At 39.7% G+C, this 17,621-nt stretch overlaps 1 protein-coding gene across 8 annotated transcripts in view; it reads left to right on the top strand.

The window, feature by feature from the left end:
- tacc2 (transforming, acidic coiled-coil containing protein 2) overlaps positions 1 to 17,621 on the top strand; it is a 51,826-nt gene that overhangs the window by 8,102 nt on the left and 26,103 nt on the right. For all 8 annotated transcript variants that reach the window (XM_036574239.1, XM_036574244.1, XM_036574243.1 and 5 more), the window contains exon 3: positions 1,898 to 2,596. In XM_036574239.1, the coding sequence (XP_036430132.1) occupies positions 1,898 to 2,596 (699 nt within the window). The remainder of the gene's footprint in view (positions 1 to 1,897; positions 2,597 to 17,621) is intronic.

Here is a 17,621-nt window from a genome sequence, read left to right as displayed (position 1 = left end):
AGACAGATTCTAAAGGCAAACTAAAGACTTTTTGACATTTTTATTTGATTTATTTCATGTCATAATAGTGCAGCCTCAGCCCTTTGTCATGGTAGCTTTTTGCCTGTAAAGTTTATGGAAAGCTATTAGACTCAAGTGTTGTGGGAATCTTACATTTTGTCAGAAGGTTTTAAAGTTAAGAAGTCTGTTTGACATGTGCTTCTGTATTTGGCCATAACAGCTGCAGTAAAGAACCATTATACAGATTTATAATGTGGGATAATAGTATCTCATAAAGTTGTGCTATTAGGTTCAAGCTGACTGAATCTGAAATGAGCTAGCTTGACTTCAGCTTCTCCTGTCTCACTATAACAGATTATGAACAATAATATGCAATATACTCTCATTTTGGATCATTTTTGAACCAACAGCTAGCTAAGCATGTCTAAGTCCATGGGGGTCACTCAGATGTTGGATACTGAGCAAGTCATTGTAAATACATAGCACTGATAGTCAGGGGAGAAATATGAGGCTGACGGAGAAATCAGACTAGGTGTGTGAAAGTAGCTGAGCAGTGGTTGCTATGGTAACTGTATAGTAATTATCCAGGCGTTATTGGGGCTGAAATTAGAGTACACGCTGTTTGTCTCCTATAATATGTTTGCTGTAGAAAACTGAAGTAGTATCACCAGTTACAAACACAAGGCTTGGAGAATAATTTATGCAGTGAACCCTGGCAGACATGAGCACAAAGAATCAGTACCACCTCTCTTCTGGCACTTCAATCCAACCACAGTGCAATTAGCTGATAACCTCCAGTCACTCTGGCTAATAGAGATTGCTTCTGGAGGAGTGTCAAAAGATGTGTGACAGTGGCTGCAGCACACAGCAGTTGTATTGTTGTTATTTTCATAGCTGCTAAAATGCTGGCTCACTCAACTAATTTTATTTATATGCAGTCTGTTTGCTATTTAACACACTGTCTGGGGCCCTAGGCCCAGTTCTCAGGATACAGCTGCTCCCTAGAGATTAGGGTGTGTAAGAGTGCATGTTTGTGTGGTGTATTTGTGTGTGTGGGTATGTCATAGAGAAGGAGGACTGTGTACTTGGCCTTTTCTCATAGAATTCTTTTGTTCTTGTTGTCCTGAAGATCTGTAACAGATCTTCAACACAACAAACCTCAAAGTAATGTTAATAATGAAATACTTCAAATTAAGAGAGCCTAGCTGTGTAAATGGGAATGTCCAGTGTTGACTACAGGATGACTCTGACAGCCTAGTGCTGTGCTATGTGCAGTTGTTGAGGGAGTGTAGAGGTGTGGAGCTGGCTCCAGTGAGTGAGATGTATTTTTAGAGTCTGGCAGGAGGCGGGCCCCTATCAAGAGCAGCTGGAGGGCCGTCTGTGCGATTAGGGCTCCTCTCTGATAACACCCAGTTGGGCATTTGCCAGCGTTCTTTGGCCAGTGAGAATCATGGTGGATGACTGAAATAGTGGTGCTGAACATTGTTCCACATAGATCCAATAATAAGGCATTGATATGTATCTATATTACTGCTCTAAATGAGTTATCATTGGCTCATTTGTGAATCTAAACTGGAAGTTACAATAAGCTCCTTGAATCCTGGCCTAATTTTTCAGTGTTTTGAATTATTTGGTAAGTATTGGAAAACTAGTATGTACTTTATGTAGTTATAAGTGAGTGAAGAATTGACATGTGGGCCCATATATAGGTCCTTACAGTTTCAATCGCTCTAAATGTTTTCACAAAAACAAGGTGATGAGTGACCTGCCCTCCATGTTACTGCATGTTTTTCAGAATCTTACACTTGTATTACATAATGATCATGGTTCTAAAGTGAACTGTGTCTTATGTAGTAAAGTGCACCCTGACCCCTGCGTGTGTGTGTGTGTTGTACAGATCCCCGGAGACAGAAGCAGCTGAAGGAAGTGAGCCTGTCCCTTTTTTCCCCCCGCCCCCAGAGGAGCTCCTCTTCCCTCCTCCTCCCCCTGCTTACCTTCTCCAGGACAGTGCTGAGTTCCCTACCCCACCTCCCACACCCCCAGAGAGGGACCCCTTTGAGACTGAGCCCGAGCCTGAACCCGAGCCCGAACCCGAGCCCCAGCCTGTACCCCACACCAAGCCTGTGCTCGAGCCCCAGCCTGAGCCTGAGACCAAGCCTAAACAAGAGCCCCAGTCTAAGCCTGAGGCCGAGCCTGAGCCTGAGGTCAAGCCTGAGCCTCAGCCTGAACTCAAGGTTAAACCTGAACCCAAGCCTGAGCCTCAGCCTGAACCCGAGGTCAAGCCTGAACCCAAGCCCAAGCCTGAACCCAAGTCTGAACCTGAGGCCAAGCTTGAACCCAAGTCTGAACCTGAGGCCAAGCTTGAACCCAAGTCTGAACCTGAGGCCAAGACTGAACCCAAGTCTGAACCCGAGGCCAAGCCTGAACCCAAGTCTGAACCCGAGGCCAAGCCTGAACCCAAGTCTGAACCCGAGGCCAAGCCTGAGCCTGTACTTGAACTCATACCTGCTCCTCCCTCTGATCCACCTCAAGTTCCTGCTACTGCAAGTCTCCCTCCTCATTTCCAACAAGACCATCAGTGCGGCCCGCCAGCCAGGTATGCTGCTCTACTACCTTTTGTGCTGCACCATTGCATCTCTGAAAGTATCTCAGAAAGAGTCATTTTAGGAGTAGGAAAAAGTATTCAACACCACTTTACTTAAAACCTGCTATATAACATTGACATAACCATGCCATGAGCACATCAAGACAGATTTTGTTGAGTAATATAACAGTGTCATGTTTCCATTACCAGCAATTGTCATGACAGATGCCATAATGTTTGTTGTCATGGCAGCATATGTCATGTGCTAATTTCTCTTGTGTAATATAGTTAGCCTGTCATGCCAGTTAACAGTAATGGTAACATTACACTGGTATCTGGACATAATCTTTCATGACAGCTCATGACATCTTCTACAATATTTTTATGCCATCATTATATCAGTGTTATGTATCACAATGTACAGAAAGGGCACCTGACATTTATAAATGCTGTGAAAAAAAAAAACAAACCAAAAGAGATAAAAGGTTTTCTGCTGACAGTGATAATTTGTTTTTCACTGAATTTTATGCGATACTGCAGCTGTTTGTTTAGCACAATGCAACCTCAGCTCAGTTGTAGGCAAAAACATATCTGTAGACAAAAAAAGTGGTTATTATAAAGAGGAATCTGGCAAGCTGAAAATGTAAAACTGCTAAATTGACCACTTGTGTTCTGCCTTTACACATAATGATGAAGAGTGCTGAGTCACTGCTAATGTTCTCTCTGTTCTCTGGCTGCCTACCTTAACAAACACAGCACTCTCATAGGTGCCGTGGCTCTGTTCTCTCTGTGAGTCACAGACACATTGCTAGTAAGAAAGGGGCACCGTTCATTTCCAGCTGTGCGATGCAGATTTCCTTCCCTGCAGATGAGTAATAATGGCAGATTATCCTGAAGGCTCTGAAGGCTTAGTGATGTGTGCTGAGCTCCTCACTGCTACCTCAGCATGCTGATGTTAGACGTTCTCATAAAAATATCAGCACACAGTATTACAACTGACAGAGAGATTAATGGGCTGCTGCCGGGCCTGAGAATTTCTCATGCGCATTATGAATTTCACAAGATATAGGCAGATGTCAGAAAGCTCATGCTGGTGATGTAGCTCTCATCTTTAGTATTGATGATTTATTTCTTGTTTCTTTTAAATTTTGTGGTACTGTGTCCTATACTTGAAGCCACATAATGTCCTATAACCTGCTGACAATCATTAAAACAGATTCAAATAGTTTCCCCCTTACTATGAGAACTGTGGTGGTTGTGTATAGTGCTCGTGTCACAGATGGCCCATTTCATAATGTGTTTGGTATATTTGAGGTATATTTGAGCTATGATCTCACTCTGGCCACAGATTAAGCATTTCAGTAGTGCCGCTTTGTTTAGATAGAGGACAGGATGACTCAGCCACGTTGACAGGCTGTGTGCTAGCATGCAGTTCTCTTTCTAGTGGTAGGGGGCGAATGTGCCCTTGCCATCATCGCCACTGCCTGCACATTGCTGCCCACTGCAGTATATAGTTTGCAAGTGCATGTAGATGGTGATAAATCTACAGGTACTGCAAATAGATTCAGCTGCTGAAAATGTCTCTTGTTCTTAAATGTGCTTTGGATTTGTCCGCAGAAGTTCATTTTTTAGAAAGAATGAATTCAGAATGCTCATGGTGAAAGAAATGCTGTTCGTGGATGCTCTGGACCCTTTCCATATTATGTCAATGATAGTCAAGTTTTGTGGAATTATAAACAAAACATTTGTCTTTTTTCATGATGAGTTTGTAAGACCTGCTGTGTGCACAGATGCAAGGTTCTACATTTTCAATACATTAAACAAAATTAAATACATAATAATGCAATCACAAGGATAAGCTAGAGTAATACAGATCCAGAATTGGCTTAATAGTCTGACAATTTGATAACTTTGCATTGTTAAAAAATGACTTTATCTAACTGAAACTAACTATTAATATAATATAAAGAGAATAAACTGCCAGTTGGTCTTAGGTAGACATTTGCCTGGTGCGATTTGTCCAACTTCCCCAATCTATCATTCAGCCCAATAAAAACTGATGGCCCAAATGCCTGCTGCATCCATTTCTGCATAAATGATCCATTAGGAGAATGAAGAGAGAGAAAAGCATCTCCGTCTGTCTGCTCAACCTTTGCAGTACCCCAAGGGCATCCACCTCTCCCTCATACTAATTCAGCTCTGCAGTAGGCTCCACCATCCATAAATTGCTAACTCATCCTGCTCTCCTGGAAGCACAGTGAGAAGTAAAGACACAAAAATGAAGGCATAAATAGGTTTATTGTCATAGGTTTATTGTAAACAAACCAAAATACAAAGAATGAACCAGAGAGTAAAAAAGCCTACCTGTAGGCAACAGTTGGAAATGCTTATTTATGAAATACGGTTTAATATTTAAATGGAATGAATTCCCAGTATTGGGAACCACTGCTAGAAGTGAGCATTTGGACAGTATTTATTGCTATTGTAATAAATTACAGCACAAGTCACAATATTCTGTTCTAAGCATATCATCAGAACTTAAAGAACACTGACCAACTGCATTTTTCATTACAAAGAAAGCATGATTAGACCTGTTTAACTGCACCTTGTACGGCATATTAATATTTTTGGCAGTACGTTACAGTTTATCGCCCACGCCTTTTGGTTGCAATGGAAACAAAAGGCTGTTCTGACTTTTATATTTACCTTTTGAAACATTATATTTTCAAATCTTAAAATCTCTCTGGTTGCAGTTAAAATGTTTACTGCAGTGATGTGGATTACACGGCTAATGCACCCTTTTAAACATTTTTGGATAAAATTGACCTCACATAAAACTGTTGATCTAGAATCACATGATTACTGTTGAAGTATTGAAGCAATGTGTGGGCTCAGTGCTGATTCTCTTTACTGTCTGCTGCCCTTCTGCACCAAACAAGCCGTGGTAATAGATAATTTATACTAGACGTGAGCAGACATTAATGTTTCACGGACGCCATACCAGAAACAGATAGAAGAGTATAGTACCCTGTTAGTTACTCCAAAAATGATTGGTTTACATTTAATCTGGTGTGCTTGCCTCTCTGTTCTGTGACATATCCGCATTTTGTCATAGTAACATACAGTCCAGCGCCTGGCTTGACCCAAATGCCATAAACCAAGGTTTATAAATCTTTTAGAAAAACCTGCCTCGGTCATATCTTTCGCTGGCTGCATCGTTTGAAAATTTAATTGCTCTATTTCCTGTCTGAATATAGGTTGCAGTTACAGCACATGTGAAGGTTCCCTATTTCTCCCTGCCGCTCTGGCTTACTTTGAGCAGCTGCATCAGTGGCTTATGGTCCCTTTATTGTTTAATTGCAAAAAACCCAGTAGTTTTATATCAATGTTTTGCCAATGTTGCATTAATCAAATTATCATTATAAATAATGTTCTTTTAATACATGAAGACCTTATAGTACAGATATTGTTTGACATTGATGAACATAAAATGCAGAAGATGGCCTTCAAAACTGAAGCTGTTTTATTGCATCTTCCCATGATTGAGTGTCTTCGTTTATTCCTCTCATGTTGGTTTGGTTGTTATTGGAAAAGTAGGTGAAACAGCAGGGAAGGGTTAGTGCCACGTCATCAGGCTTAGTTCATTCTGGCTCCCAGAGGAAATACTAAGGGGAAACATCACCTGCATACAGCTTTAAAGTCACAGTTCAATGAAAAATGTGAACAGTTTTCTGCTTTTTTACTTTTACACTAGAACTACAAAGCTTATGTAGCAAAAAAGTGATCACCAAATGGACAGAAATATATAGATAAACCTAAACAGAAGTAGAATCCTTATTGAAGTGTGAATTTTATCTGTTCTTTTTTCCATTTTTTAATAAATCACAGTATGTCATACAGTATAAGGAATCCACATAAGCAACCTGCTTGAGATCAACTATTTGGGGTGAGTATTTAAAGATTTAGGGGTGCAGTTTGCTCAATGCTAATTGGTTGATATATGCATCCATTACTATGTTAATTACATTAGCCTTGTAGCTCCAGGGCAAACTTTAACACCAACCATGTCTTAGATTATTAAGTACATTTGGGGTAAAGGAAACTTACTGGATTTTGGACAGGGAGATTCTTGGAGTGAGGAGTTACTGCATCTCCTCTGGTTAAACCACATGCAAATCAACATATTCCAGGAAGAAATTATGAATCCATTCTCAGTTCCTGGTATCATTTTGACAGAAAATAAAGATATCTCAGGTTGTTATTTTTGCTTTTATCTGGCATATGTTACAGTGTATTGATATCTGTTTGTTTTTCCATAGAGTGTGTGGTCAGATTTGATTACCACTTAGCAATGTGTTTGTGTGGAACTGTATATTCCTATAGAACATAAAATGAGAGATATTTATGTGTTTGTTTACTTGTGGAAAATTTGTGCCATCTGGTTATTTATACGTTTTATTTATACATTTTCTTCTTATTTTTTGTTTTGTTCTGTACCGTACTGTGCAAAAGTCACCCTTCATTGATAAAATGTTTTTATTCAAAAATAATTTTGGTCATTAAACTTTAGAAAAAAAGCATAATATTTAATAGTTCTGAGTAGGTACTGTTGAGGAGATGAGATATACGACACTCCACCTATACAAGGAAGTGTAAATTCAAAGAAAAAGAAGTGAAAAAAATATTAATTATTGGTTGTTGATGCTTCTGTGTAGTTTTCTGAAAAAGAATGTTTTTGCTTTTTCTGATGCTGAAAAATGATTAATTTGCACTTAATGGCCGTTTTGACTGGAAATGAAATAAGTGAAGGGTAGTCTCTGACTTTTGCGCTGTACTGTATTTTCTGATATTGTTTATTGCTATTAGATCAGACTTGAATGAGAATGAGGATCTGAGCCCCTTTTCACTAGAAGACTCCCCAGCCCTGAAAGGCAAAAGGTAGAGCTGCACTTGTGTGAAAAGTTCATTGTCCTCCTTTTTTTCTCTCAATAGAACAATAGATTTATAATCCTCAAGTTTCAGACCCCCCCCCACCCCACCCATTCTCGTCCCAATTTCCCTCAGCCACCACTACTTCACTCTGTAAATCAATATGGATTGGACCTGTGAGAGTTGCAGTATCTGCCCTGTAGGTAGATATACAGTGTCCTTCTTTTCTCTTTTCATACTTTTTGTTCCCTTCTGTCTCTCCACTCTTGCTCACTGCTGTATGAGTTCTAGGCCCTGTCTTTGAAATATCCATTTGGTGTGAGTGCAAGTTAATTAGATCTGTGATGCAGCCTGTCTCCTCTGGCTCCTCTGGGAATGACAAAATTAATTTGGTGAAAGCTGTTAGCAGAGCAGCATGCTAACTTTCTCCCCTCATGTTCTGATGCAGGGTCCATCTTTCATGTGTTATCCTGAACAAGAATTTAGAACCTTTTAAAGGGGTAAAAGTCATTTTGCTCAGTTTGTTCTCTGTATTGGTAATTCACTGACATGCCACCTGTAAGTGATGTTGCCATTTAGGATTTATTGATTTTGGCATTTATGTTGTTTATTTTGTCACAGATGATTTAGCTTTGGAACTAAGTAAAGTGGTATTAGTGTTTCGGTGATTAGATTAAGATAATGAGAAAGTGAAAGAGGGCCACGCTTCATGAATAAACTAAAACACACACACACACACACACACACACACACACACACACACACACACACACACACAGAAAGAAGGATCTTTCTCAGGGTCTATTGTTAAGCTCCTCTTGCTTTGGGCTGCCTGTGCACCCAGGGCTTGCTGGACGTTTCCATTGTGTGAAAACACCAGCACAGTCTCTTTGCAACTCACACGGCCATGAAAAAAGATTCTGACTAGAGAAAGAGTGTGAAAACAAGAATGTGGTGTGTTAAATACTAAATGTCAGGTGTAATTGTGTGCCTTGGTTAGAGTGAGTGTGAGGGAAAGAGAGAGAGGTGGGGGATGTGTCACGCAGCTCGCCATGGGGTGCTCTATTGTTTGCGTTCTGTGAGCAGATAGGGCATCAGAGCTCACGCAGACAGGGAAAAGCTGCTTGTCTGTGTATACACAACTAGTCTCAAAGGAGAGAGAGAAAGAGAAAGAAACAGAGAGAGACGGAGAGGAAGATAACCAGGATTTTGCATCGCTGAATGGAGTGGCTATTCGGAGAGGGGCGGTTCTAGAAGCATCATCATCATCCTCCCTCCTCCCTCCCTATATGCTGTCTGTCTGTTTTTTAATACCTCCACACCGTTCTACGTCCCTGATCTTGAAGGTTCCGCTGTTGTCACGGATACAGGAGCGCCTCAGCCTCCTCCCCCTGGCATGTAGAGGCAGGGTGCATGATAGAGCGAGGGAGAGAGAGCCCTAGAGAGCAGGGGAGCGTCACATTATTAGAAGAGAGGGAGCGACCGGTGGTGGATTCAGACAGGGCAGATGCTAAAGGGGTGAGCGAGGGTGCCCTGGCAGCCCCTGATGCCATCCCGCCCTGCTTCACTTCTTTATACCAGTACTACCAGTCACGGGCCCCAGCCTCCGCTCCACCTGCCCTTGACAGCGGCTGTCTGGAGAAGAGGGGAGGTGGAGGAGCAGGAGGAGGAGGGAGGAAGGGAGCAGGTGGAGGTGAATACAGCGGAGGATGGGCGCAGTGGAGTCGGCCGAGCAAGGACAGGTCCCCTGTCTGACTCAGGAGCGTCCCGAGAGCATGTGAGTGATTAGAGAAGGGGGAGGGTCTTGATGATCTCATTGTTTGTTGCCACTGTTACCGTTGCTGTATGAATCCGTACAGCTTACCTATTCTTTTTGTCTTACACATGCTCACTTGTGTGCATGTAAGTATTCAATGAGCTGTGCTTGCCTATTATAGAAAGACGGTCTCAACCAGAAAGTGGTGTTTTTACTTCAAAAAGCAGCTAGAGGACAGTTATTCATATATAATACATGAATGTATGTCTGCGTTGATTAGTTAGTGCAGTCTAAATTTGGTAAATATTTACCAGTTTGTCATAGTCGTACAGCAATGAAGGTGACGGTTTGTTATTGTTTATCCTTCGTGATGGATTACGAGCTAACCAGGTTGACGTTGTGTTTGTAGCAATCGTATATGGCCATGTTTATGTTCATGCAGCGTATGTGTTGCCTTCGGGTGAATGTAGTGTTTGATTATATGTAGTGTGATTATATGTGTGCATGTGTTCAGGTCTGGTGGTCTCAGAGAAATGTGGTTTGAAGAGGGTATGCCTGCGCTGAGTAGAGAGACTTGAGTGTGTTTTTGTGGGGGATGGAGGGAAGTGTTGCAGCTCTGGTAGAGACGGAGAGAGGGAGAGGAAGGACTGCTGGAGCTGGTGACGGTGCTGAAATAGAACACTGAAGGAAGGGGGGGATGGGGACATAAAAGAGAGAGAGTTATTTATGTGTCACATAGGATGGTGAGACAAATTGAGGATTAGTGTTAAAAATGTATGTGTATGCATATGTGTGTGCGTGAAAGAGAAGGGCAGAGTATGTTTTTATGTTTAAAAGGCTATGAATAGCTGAAGCACAGTTACCTTCATGTACAATGTATACATTGTATACATACATTGAATATTTTTTGTGTATGTCAATATATACACAGAGACAATGTGTAAAAATATATACAATGCATATGTACAATGTATATATTGTACATAAAGGTAATTGTGCTTAAGCTCTTTGTATTCATGCTGCCCTATATATGTATATATAAACACTGCTAGCCAGCTTTTTAGTTTAGGTGCCTTAAACTTTTACATGATAACTTTACATTTCCAGACTTGTTACATCTCTTATTATTTAGTAATTACATGTATTATGTTGCAAACTGCCTGAATTATTCTTGAGTAATAGTAATATATAAAAAACCATTTACAGGGTTAACAAAAAGAGATTTTAATCCAAGTATATCTGGACATTTCTATAGGTCCATTTGTCACAAACGCAATGTGAAAATGGTGTTTAAACAAACAAACAACAAACAAAACAAACAAAATATTTATGGGGTTTTGATATGACAGTGATGATTAATCTGGGTTCATATCCACACACTCTGTTTGGTTGTCTGTTGTGTAATGTTCCCTCAATGGCTTAAGTTATATAGCTCTACATGACCGAAATAGTGGATGATGGAAAAGTTAAAGGCCTTCATGGACCCTCAAATGCCACTTCAAATGACAGTGAAGCACCATACGTGCCACTAGGGAGTACTGTTCATTCAGACATGACTAACAAAGCTTTCTGCCTGCCTGGCCGCTTACGCAACTGCTTTAAGTGTTCTTATGTAATGTTGGCACACCTTGGTATACGTGTAGGAGTCTGCACTTCGAAACATGACTCTCTAAAACTTTTGGATTCACTCTGAAGTGCAGGTGCCCATAGTGGAGCTTTGCTGGGTGAACTTCTGAAGGCAAGGTTTGTTTTATGATCTTCTGAACAACTGTAATAGAACACATTTGGATGTTTGATCTACAAAACTACATTAATAATGTGAACTAATGGTCAAACAGGCATAAAAACCCCTATCAATGTCATAAATGTGAATTGTTTGCAGAATGTTTTACAAGGAATGTAAATAAATAAGTTACAGCTTTATGTTCCTTCAGGTTATAGGCAGTTTAGCCTCATCAATTCCTGTCTGTTCTGCAGTGATTCCTGGATATAGGGAGAAAATCTCAACTCTTCATGAGTCTTTGGTTTATTTGCTAGAAGAAAATTACTGTTTGTAGTAACGTGCTTGCAGAAACACATTTCTCCTGTCCAAATAGTCTGGCTGATTCCACAGCCATGGGCTGGTTTCTCGAGGCTGTAATATCATCTGGAAATCAAGGCTACTGGCTGCTGTTTCTTGCATCAGGAGCTCTATCTAAGAATTTGAACTGGGCAACCTCTTCCTTCAGTATTGAAGTGAAGGACGTGGTGAGGTCACCAGTTTGTTATTATAAGAGAGTGTATCCGTAAAGCAGTTCTCTTTGTTTATTAAAAGATTGATTGCACTGTAAAATGATGGCATCATTCTGTTCTCAGGGTCTTCCAGGAGGCCAGCTTTTAACGAAATGAGTCCCTTTCACTGTTCTATCAGATTATGCATTCCTTGCAGCTATTGAAGTGAGGAGAAATCCCTCTTAGAGCTCTTCAAACACCCATTCATTTGTCAAAGTTGCTAATTCATCTTCTATCGCATTCCATTTATGTCTTTTGTAACTTGTTCCAACTTCTCACTTTTAGTTATGTGAATATTTGTAGAGGCTGCTGTACTTGAAACAGCTGAAACTCAATCTCCATGCTCTAACAGCATGACTTGCTTTCAAAAATCACTCAGTGACACATTGACTTCACAATACAGCGTGCACTAGCATCAAAGCATTTTTTGGCTTGTTTTTTTTTACTAAACTGACTGTAATTCAGGATATTAGAGCCTTGAATGTTATACAGTTTAGAAATGAGTTTATTTTAAACACATTTCTGTTGGCAGCTGTATTCAGTACTGTCATGCCTGGAAAGTATAATAGACACAATGGACACCATCATATAATGTCTCATTTTTATAATTGTTATAGTGGGACAGGGAGGGGATTTTCTATATAGTAGTAATAGGTTACGCTACTATTTTGCAATACAGATTTATGTGTTTTCTTGCCCGCAGTGGAGATCCTGTGCAGTCTCTGTGCTTTCCACATGAACAACATTAGAGCTCAAGTGGTTCTATCCTGCAATGGCTGTGGGGTACTGTTGGTTGTAGAGTTTTTATCCTTAAATATATATCCACTTCTACTGTGACTTGAAACAGTTGTCAGGAAAAAGTAAAAAAAAAAAAAAGCTTGTAGATTTGAGAGGTTGTTGTTAAAAGGTGATTTCAAAATCCTTGTGAGTACTGGCCAATGCAATAAGACGTTTGACGAGTGTGTATCAGAATGAGCAACATGAAGTTATGATGCCATCATCATACATATGATGGCTTAACGTGTGTAACCAGTGCTAAGCCAATGTTGTATGGGATGTTTGGTAGGCATACATCAAAATGAGCCGAAAGTTGAGTTATGATGCAGTGATAGTTCTACAGATATATGATGGGTCTTTTCTGTGCATCTGCTCGAAATCTCTGAGATGAAGAGCTGCAGAACTTTGGTGTAGGGCAGCTGGAACACATAAAATATTGAAAGAGAAGCTGAGTTATTTGAGTCTGAGGCAAGCTGGTGCATTACTGCATTACTGAGTCCCTCAGGAGGGAGATGGAAAATAACCATCTCAAGAACTTTGCTATATGCGCTGTTGTAATTATGCCTTGCTTTTACTTACCATTTCCTTTCTCTTTATGGCTTGGCAATAGGCAAAGACCCTTGGTTTCCACATCCCATCTGAACATGCCTTAGAGAACATAGACTCAGCATACAGACAAAAGGACTAGGATATTGTGACTGATGGAACAAAACTTCATTTCTCCAAAATTGTAACTTTACATAAGAAGGAAAATGTTCTTAACTTGGAAGTTGTTGTATGTAAAAACGTAATAAGATTTCATTTTGGAGCGTTTCTATAGGGCGTTTCTGTAGAGTGTTTTGATTCTCTAGCAAACGTTAACTAGACCTTTCAAAATTATGTAAAAACAGGAAAACAGCAAAAGTGGAGATACAAGGTCTTTGTGCGACAGTAATGATATACTCATACCGGACTGAGATTACATCTACTCAGACTCATACCACAAAGGATGGATATCATGAGTGCAGTTATGTAGGTTTGTTAATGTACATAATAATTCGGTGACACTTTATTTTGAGTGGTCTTTTTTAGATGAAACAAACACTCTCAGACTCTCAGTAACATGTCAGAAACATATAAGGGTTAAGATTAGGTTTTGGTTTGAGGTTAAGGTTAGGGTTAGGATTAGGGCCAGGTTTAGGGTTAGGTTTTGGGTAAGGTTGGGTACAGTTAGGTTTTGCATAATGGAAGTAACATTAACACTACTTAATACAACCACTTAATATAAGTAATGTATCAACAGTACATATTCAAGATATTTACATCAATGTATTCAGATACTTCACTACTGCTACTTCACTGATATGTTGTTGATGTGTTACTGATAATCTGTTAAGAGTTTATTAATCATCTACAAAGGATCACTCCAAACAAAGTGTTTCTGATAATTGTCATGTGCTCGGCTGTTTAACGTGTTTGTTTCTAGCTCAAGTGTTTTCTGTTTTGAAATTGTGTATTAATAACTTCAAATAAGGTTGCTAAACTACAGGAACTCATTTACTTAGGATAAGTTTCTTGGTAACATTCTCAGCAACAGACATGCAGAAGCATTCTCAGAAAAAGCACATGAAGGAAAGAAAACAACACCCTCAGGCATTAAAAGTAAAAGTAGAATGACTGGAAGACATTACTAGCATTCTAGTGGATTTCTAATGTTTGGTGGAGACAGTGGTAATGTTTCATGGTGTTCTGTGCTGCTTTTGAATCTTGTCTGACAGGCGTGAAAGAAAAACTGTGGTGTGGCTTGGTGCTGAGAGCTGAAACTAATCCAGCGACCTGCTAATCACACAGCTGCTGGAAAAGCACCATCCTCATTATCCCTTTCTTCCATCCCATTTCTTCTTTACAGCATCTTCCTCTGTTCCTGTCTCCTTTGTCTCCCCCTCTTGGCCTCTAATACTTATACACAGTTTCAGTTCTCTTCTTCCTCCCTATCAGTTACATTGCAATGCATATTCCTTGTTAGCACTGTGTGATATGAACAAAAACCATGTTGTGAGAATAGTGCTAGACATGGCAATTGCAGTTTGCCTTGCAATATAGTAAGAGCACATTAATGAACCTTTAATGACATCTAGTTAGAGATGATTATAGATTAGCCTGTTTTATTTTGGCCAAATTTGTTTATGTTTGAAATGAACTGATCTATTCAAACATTTGTAGCAATGTTCATCAGGCCTGTGATTGGGCAGAATGCTCTCAGCACACAGTTGAATACTGGGATTGGTTAGAGGTGCATTTGCATATTGAACCCTTCTGCAGTATCAGTGTTGCAAATGTTATTATAATGTTATTATAAAACGAATAGTTCTTATAGTTCCGATTGACTGAGCCGTGTTCGAAGCCGTTGTTAAAATCCACAATATATGCAGACCTATGACCGTCTAACAGCAACTGAATTGTTTATTACTGTGCCACTGCATGAAAAAAACCCTTGTGCTGTTAATGGAATAATCTTTGACTCTCATGCTGCTCGCATGGACCAACAAGTATTTTAATGAAGTAAGGACCCCTTTTTTGTTTAAACTGAGGGGCTGGCAACTTATGTTCTTAACTAGAACTAGGCTGGTCAGCTAGCTAACAGGCTAAAAGATAGCTAACAGCCTAAACAACTCCATCATTAATATCACAGGCTTGAATTAAAGTACTTGTGGTATGATTAACTGTAAAACAGCAGTATAAAAGTCTGAAGAGTGTCACTTGAATGGATTACATGCTTCAAATGTTCGTGTTTCAGTCCAAAGTCTCGACAAACCCAAGCTAAATCCCAAACGGCTCCATACTCCCTAAATAGTGTGCTAGCGATTAAAGTTTAGAAATTCTAGCCTCTACAGCCAAATAGTGCATCATTCATCGAGTATGGATGTGACTCAGACCCAAATGACTATTTCTCAGCTATATTATGCACTGTTGGTGTACAGGATCCGGTATTTCAGTTCCTACCTAGTGCACTATGTAGGGAGCACGGAGCTGTTTGAGATTCAGCCCCAGTATGAGAGGAGGGGCGCCGCTGGATTGATGCTAAATAAGACTCACAGTGGTAATTTAGTGACCAAAAAATATTTATAATGCGAAAGTTTTGCGTAAACAGTGCTGTGTTATCATATGTTCGTTGTTATATGACAAAAAGTTAAAACATTCATGAAATGTTATGCAATACGAAGGGCGACCGAACGTGCTCCTCATTCAGCAGTTCATGGTTGCCTAGCAACAATATCATACTTTAAAGGAACTACATTTCTACATAACAAACACTATATTATACAGCTCTACTTCCTGTGTTATATTTTTATATTGTGTGATTTCTGAATAATAGTGTATAAAGTGTATAACGTAGTTGCATCACAGTTATATGCTGCTGTCCCACAGCCTTTTAGGGGAAGATGTAATTAAGATCTATGCTGTTAAAAAGATGGTTCCTCAAGGGTTCCTTAGAAAAGAAAATAGTTCTACATAGAACCATAAACACTCAGAGAACTCTTTGCATTATTAAAGGGTTCTTTGCATGGTGAAAGTGTTTTTCCGATTGATGGAAAATGTACATGAATTTTGAAAAGGGTTCTATATAGCGCCCAAACAGGTTCTTCTATTTTTAGAAGCTTGATGTCATAACAATAAAATGACCCTTTGGGGTGCTATATAGAACCATTTTTCAAAAAGGTACTATATAGAACCATCTACAGCACATTTCTATCAATCTAAAGAACCATTTTACCATGCAAAGAGCCCTTTAGTTATGCAGAGTTCTCTGAGTGTTCATGCTCACGCTCATACTAAAGAATCCTTAAAGAATTACCTTTTCAAGAGTGTAGAACAAGAGAGTGTATCACAAGTAATATAACAGGTGTGATTTGGAGCCAAACACTGTTTTAAAGATATATATTACCAGTGGTCAGTGGACATACACATATGGTAAAATAAAAAATAAATAAAATAAAAAAGCATGGGTAGAACTCTGATTAACCAATCAGATTGCGTGGTTGGAAGGATCTGATACATAATGCATATACACTGACCATTTTTGTAGAAGAAGGCAGAATATTTTGGCATGTTTTTATTAGACTCTTATTTTTTAACTCAATGCCCACACTGTGTGGGCTAAATGAACATGTGAAACACACTTCCAATGCATTTCTAGTACTGTTTCTTAGCCAAAATCAAATGATAAATAACACTATTTGCTTTAAAACTGCCATTTTAAACTCCTAAATGAAAAACAAGTTGCCTGTTTAAATAAAATGAATCAAATAAAGTGCTACATTGAAAGGTGACTGGCTATTTAATCATGTTTAATTATGCTATGACATTTTGATATAGATGTACTCAAAGCGTTTAAATGCAGCGAAAGTGCACTTACGTGGATCACGTTATTTATTTCAGAAAACTGCTACACAGATCACAGCCAAAATCAAAATAATAAATTAGCTGATTGTCAATTGCATGTTTGGAGCAAAAATCTGATCCTGATCTTGACAGATTCCAGTCATGTATCCCTAGTAATGCATCATAATAGTGCTTTAGAATCTCCTTAATAAAAAAAGCTACTTTTTCTGGTCAACAGGGTCTGAGCTCTGTGGTCCTTCTTGTGACAGGTGGTGGTTGAGCTAGCGTGCAGGTATGGGCCACCTCCCCTGCTATTTCTAGAGAATAGGTGTTGCTCTGTTTCAAATCGGGGCAGGTTTTGTTTACCCAGCACACTCTTACACAATATCGTCTGTCGTCTGACTGGGATGCAGCTCCAGCTCTATGGTGGGCGCTGGGTCTGTGCCTGTGTGTGCATGTGCCAGAGAGGCTGGCTGTTTCCAGGCAGACGACGCCGGCCTTGTCTGGCTCGCATTCTCGTTCCCCTTCTCTTTGTCTTCCCTGTCTGCTTCTCTCTCTTTTTCTCTTTTATCCTGCACATACCTGCTGTTCATCCACGTGCTTAAGTAAAAGTTACCAAAGGTGCAGGAGTGCTGCAGTGAGCGTGCAGTCTTTGGATTTCACAGGAGCACCAGTTATGCAGCAAGAATTAAATAATTTGAGGTTGTGATAACAGTTAACTGCATTAATTAATTTCTCTCACATTAGTATCAAAATGTAAGTTGCCAGGAAAAAATAGCAATAAAACAGCGATTTGTTCTCTGGCTTTCTACTCTGCCACTCTCCTCTTCATTCAGAGGAGATGTGAAATGCAGTGCACGGGAAAGACCATTTTTAAAACACTCAAGGGAAACCTACGCTTGGTAAAACAGAGTTAAAGTTCATATCTTCAGCAGATAAAGG

This window comes from Colossoma macropomum, unplaced genomic scaffold, assembly GCF_904425465.1.
Source record: "Colossoma macropomum unplaced genomic scaffold, Colossoma_macropomum, whole genome shotgun sequence".
In the NCBI taxonomy this organism is placed as follows: Eukaryota; Metazoa; Chordata; class Actinopteri; order Characiformes; family Serrasalmidae; genus Colossoma; species Colossoma macropomum.
The sequence above is the reverse complement of the archived record's forward strand: the minus strand, read 5'-3'. Positions and strand labels throughout refer to the sequence as shown.